The 4,880-nt window shown below is 33.8% G+C and overlaps 1 protein-coding gene across 2 annotated transcripts; it reads left to right on the forward strand.

Moving 5' to 3' along the window:
• Positions 1–416: 416 nt before the first annotated feature.
• LOC21409755 (E3 ubiquitin-protein ligase SINA-like 7) lies at positions 417–4,445 on the forward strand. 2 transcript variants are annotated; one of them, XM_010110631.2, is made up of 3 exons: positions 417–908; positions 2,341–3,036; positions 4,190–4,445. In XM_010110631.2, the coding sequence occupies exons 1-2, from the start codon at positions 498–500 to the stop codon at positions 3,028–3,030; spliced, it is 1,101 nt and encodes a 366-aa protein (XP_010108933.1). In that variant the 5' UTR covers positions 417–497; the 3' UTR covers positions 3,031–3,036; positions 4,190–4,445. The 2 variants fall into 2 exon arrangements, with proteins under 2 accessions (XP_010108933.1, XP_024029622.1); XM_024173854.1 differs by lacking the exon at positions 4,190–4,445 and adding an exon at positions 3,351–3,517.
• Positions 4,446–4,880: the final 435 nt, after the last annotated feature.

Below are 4,880 nucleotides of genomic sequence, written 5' to 3' on the forward strand. Positions count from 1 at the left end.
CTGTTTTAAAAACTTAGGCCGTGTTTAGAATTGGTGTCGTTTTCATTTTTCACGTTTTTTGAGAAAGAATAAATAAAAACATTTTTAAAATGGCGTTTGGCACAAGAAAGACAAAAAATAAAAATGAAAATGATTTTTTAGTTTAGTGTAAAATAAGAGAGAAATAAAAAATAATTTTTAATCATTTTTTATACTTTTTTTTCATTTTCTCCTATCTCAAGCAGAAAAAGAAAAAGATAGATATTATTAAGTTTTTTTATAATAAAAATAATTTTTTAATAAAATTATTAAATATATTTTTAAAAATTATTTATGTCTAAAATTAAAAATATTTTCATTTTTATTATTATATAAAAAATAAAATTATTTTAAAACGAGTTCCAACCGCTACGTACTTTAGGTATTTACGAAAATAATCCAAACAAAAAAAATATCTCCAATTGCTGCTCATACTCTCTTTCCTTGGTCGGGACGACGAGAAGAGGGAGGAGAGAGAAATGGCGAAATTCTCGCTGTTGGGAGACGAAGAAGACGACGAAGGTCCAAGTTGTCCTGCTCTTAAGAGACCTCGCTTTGATTATGCTGCAACCCCCTTCTCCAGCGACGAAGACAACGAACCACCTCGACGACAAGAAGAGCAAGAAGAAGACGACGACGTTCAAATCGACGGCGAAAACGACGATTTCATTATTACTTCACCACGTTTACGAGGTGAATGGATTACAGAAGACGGAGCCGGAGAAGAAAACTCAGAGCTTAATGTCGATTCCATTTCTGCCGATGCCAACCAGGAGGATCCTCGTCCCCTTTCGACTAACTCGGATCGCTCGATTTCCGTTTTCTTGACCGATCCTGATGTGCTCGATTGCTGTATTTGCTTCGAGGCCTTGACGGTTCCTGTTTTCCAGGTTTGTTCTCCTTAAGATTCCCCTGTTCTGTTTTGGTTTTTTTATTGTGATTGATTAAATTTTGATGGCCTTTTGAGGAGCAGTCTGGATGCTTCGTGTTTTTTTTTTTTGGTTCATATCTAGGTTTTGATTATCACCGTTTCAAAAGATAATTTGTATAAGTCGTGGTTTTTGGATTGATGGTAATTGTGTTTATGTGCTCCCTTTGTTTCATTTCATTTTCAATATCAAATTTAAATGACAAGTTGTTTGGTAAAAAATGTACAACTAAAGATGAAACTTTATCTTGCAAGAGAGGATTTTGTATTATAATTTATAATAGTCTTAAGTTATACAGGGTTCATGTCATCGTTTTTAGTTAAATTAATGTGTGTTTTTAACCTCATGTGAAATACTTGAGCTTTGATTGACTCTGATAATTGCTTCATTATATGTTAAAAGTTGTCAAGAATTGAGTGTTTTGCCGTTTATATTTCCAAGAAGTACTAGGATATCTTATTGTTTGAGCTTCAGTGCACGTTACTTTCATTGATGGGAGAAATTAGATAAAAGAAATTGGTCATGTTTTCAGCATCATTAATTTTGAAAGTTAAAACGGTTTTCAGCATCATAAAGTACTCATTGTGATAAAAAAGAAAGCGATTTGTATTTCTTAGTCAGAATTTTTTTTATTATTATATTGCCGTCGTTGGATGCTTTAATGGTTGAGTATATTGGTTGGTTGTTGGATCTAAGAAGACGATAGAATTCAATGTGTTTTTGGCATTGTAGCATTGGAGCAAAACATGAAAGTTGCATGCTAAATTTAGCGTTTTGAACAGCATGGTATTCCAAATAAATCCATAGTTTGAACTTTGGCCTTTTGCATTGTAGATGGTGTGAGAAGGTTTTCCGTGTATATATGTCAAGGTAAGTAATACTGCAATAACATTAGATTATAGGATTTCATTCGAAATGATCTGAAGTCTCAACAACAATATTTACTGGATATAACACTGACAATTCATGGTTCTCGTTGGGGTCTTGTATTGTATTGTCTGTTTCCAGAATTATATCTCATGCTTATTGGTAGAGGTTTTCTTTGGTGGCTAAAAGATATTAATAGATGCAAAATAAATCAGTCAAATGTTGCTGAATTACTGATTTTTTATGTTGTACTAGTAGAACTATACGGGAACCAGTCTCAATTGAGCGGTCATTTTTCATAGTTACAGGTCATGCTTTCGCACTTTCACATTTGCAACTGTAGAGGGCGGTTTATGACCTTCCAATTTTCGGTGCTATATTACTCTTGTTGTGGCCATTTAAGAACAGAAAATGAAACACACACAGATACACATATATGTATTGTTACACTTTGTCTACATTTCTCAGTGTGCCTGTGATGTGTTCTGAAATTCTGATAACTATCTTGTGCTTCCTGACTATCCAGTGTGAGAATGGACATATAGCCTGCTCTTCCTGCTGCACTAAACTAGGAAATAAATGTCCCTCCTGCTCATGGCCCATTGGCTATAACCGTTGCCGGGCAATCGAGAAGGTTCTGGAATCAGTCAAAATTGCATGCCAAAACAAGCAGTATGGTTGTAAAGAAATGGTTAGTTACAGTGAGATAAAGGACCATGAAACGACATGCACACACGCACCTTGTTCATGCCCTCTTACTAGCTGCAATTTCATCTCCTCCGCCAAGCAGTTATACCAACACTTTCGCAGTCAACACGCCGATTCTGCTGTGCTTTTTCAGTATAACTGTGATTTTACTGTCACACTGAATGAGGGTGACAAGTTTCTTGTTCTTCAAGAACGTGATGGTGGTGGCTTATTTATCCTTAACAATGAAACTGAAACCCTAGGAAATTTAGTCTCCGTTAGTTGTATAGGGCCCTACTCATTTGGAAAAAGCTATTATAATCTGCTAGCAAAATGTGATGGAAACACTCTCAGACTAGAGTCTTTTGCGACGTGCACTCAGGGCCAGGCTGATTACTCTCTATCATCAGTATACCTCCTTATTCCACCTGGTTTTTTTGGTTCTTCTGGCCAGCTCAAGTTGGATCTCTTCATAGAACGTCACGATCAATCTCCTGGATGCTCTGAAAGAAGTGTTGAGGCTGCTTAACACGAGGTAACCATTGCAATTAGAGTTGTACATGATTTTAAATTTTAGATTGACTGTATTTATATCATCTTAACGTGTTCAAGGAAAATATATATATATATATATATATATATTTTTTTTTTTTTCCTTTTCAGTTTTATTGACATTTAACACCGATTCAGTAGGTCCATATTTCTTTAAATTGAGTTACATGACTTGTATGTGCTCGCAATTTAGGGGTCATTTTGGTAAGAGAAAAATCGAAGTTGATGGAAAAATCAAAATCGAAGTCGAGAAAAATCACAATTTAGGGGTCATTTTAGTCTCTGTTAGTTGTATAGGGCCCTGCTCATTCAAAGGGTGCTTCTATGATCTGCTGGCAAAATATAATGGAAACACTCACAGACTAGAGTCTTTCACGAAGCGCACGCAGGGACAGGTACAGGTTGATAGCCCTCTATCATATTACTGCGCCTCCTAATTCCTCTGACGGGTGTTCATCCAATTCAATCCTGTCTATTTTGGTCATGTAACAACCAATCCAATTAAGGGTCGGTTATTAAAATTTACATCTGATCTAATTGAATTACTAGTGTATCATCCAATACAATCCAATCTTACTAAGGTCGGTTTGGATTGGATTAGACCAATCAATTGTCTACTTGAGCTTTTTGTACATTTTTTCTTTTTAGTTTTTTAGTTTAATGTTCTAACCTATTTGTTATATCTTTTTGACAAAATTTAAATACTACAGTTGAAAAAATGAAGTAAGGATTAACATCCATAAATCTAAAAAAGCATATAAACTCTAAATTATTTCAAAGTTGATTAAACATTAAAAATAAAGTTACAAACTGATAAACATAAAAAGTTCAGTAAAAGAGAGCAATGAAAAACATTGAAAGAAAGTGAATAGGGAAAAAAATAGTATTTAAATTTTGGACCAATAAGATAAATATAAAGTTTTTACAATATACAGAGGTTGGATCGAGCGTTTTAAAAGTAAAATTAACATTCAATCCAACCAAAATCGGTTTTTAAGAATTTACATTCAATTTAATCTAATTGAGGTCGATTATTCGTTAAAAATGGATTGGATTAAGTGGGATCGGTTGGCTTGATCAGTTGATTGGATTAGACTTGGAAATGCCTCTTGAATTTTTTTTGTTCTTGTGGACAGCTCAAGTTGGATCTCCCGCATGCTCTGAAAGAAGTATTGCGGCTGCTTAACACGAGTCAACCATTTGTAGTTAGAGTTGTACATGATTTTTAGATTTTAGAAGATGAACTGTATTTGAATATCATGTTATTGTGTTCAAAGAGGATATTGTCAGCCTTTTGCACGTAGTGTTAATTCATCTTTGACAAATATCAGGGCATTATCAGTGTTAATTGCCTGATTTTATTATTTGTCAAACTTGACTAATTGACTCTAATCCCCCTAATTTTTGTTGGCCTGATACTGAATCTCAAATTATTTTTAGGTGCTGATTTAGTAGGGTTATATTTCTTAAAAATAAATACAAAAAGGCAAGCAAACAAAAATAACTCAAAATAGAAGGAAGACGGCAATGAAGCAGCCTTCGAGGAATACTCTTTTAATCTTTTTGAAACTTTAGAGCCCAAATTTATAGGACTTTCTTTTTTTCCTCAAAATCTTTGTTTATATTTTTTCTTCAAAATTTCACATTCCTCCAATTTTTTCTAAGAATTGAAGGCTACAATCTCTATCTCTGTCTGAATAATTGTGTAATTGTTGATCCTCAATGCATTATTTGCATCAAATAAAAAATTCATAAGGAACTTTGTCAATTTATAAAAAGTTCCAAGAAGAAAAAGGCGCCAAATATATCATGACAAGAAAATATTAA

This window comes from Morus notabilis, unplaced genomic scaffold (assembly GCF_000414095.1).
Source record: "Morus notabilis unplaced genomic scaffold, ASM41409v2 Scaffold518, whole genome shotgun sequence".
Lineage (NCBI taxonomy): Eukaryota > Viridiplantae > Streptophyta > Magnoliopsida > Rosales > Moraceae > Morus > Morus notabilis.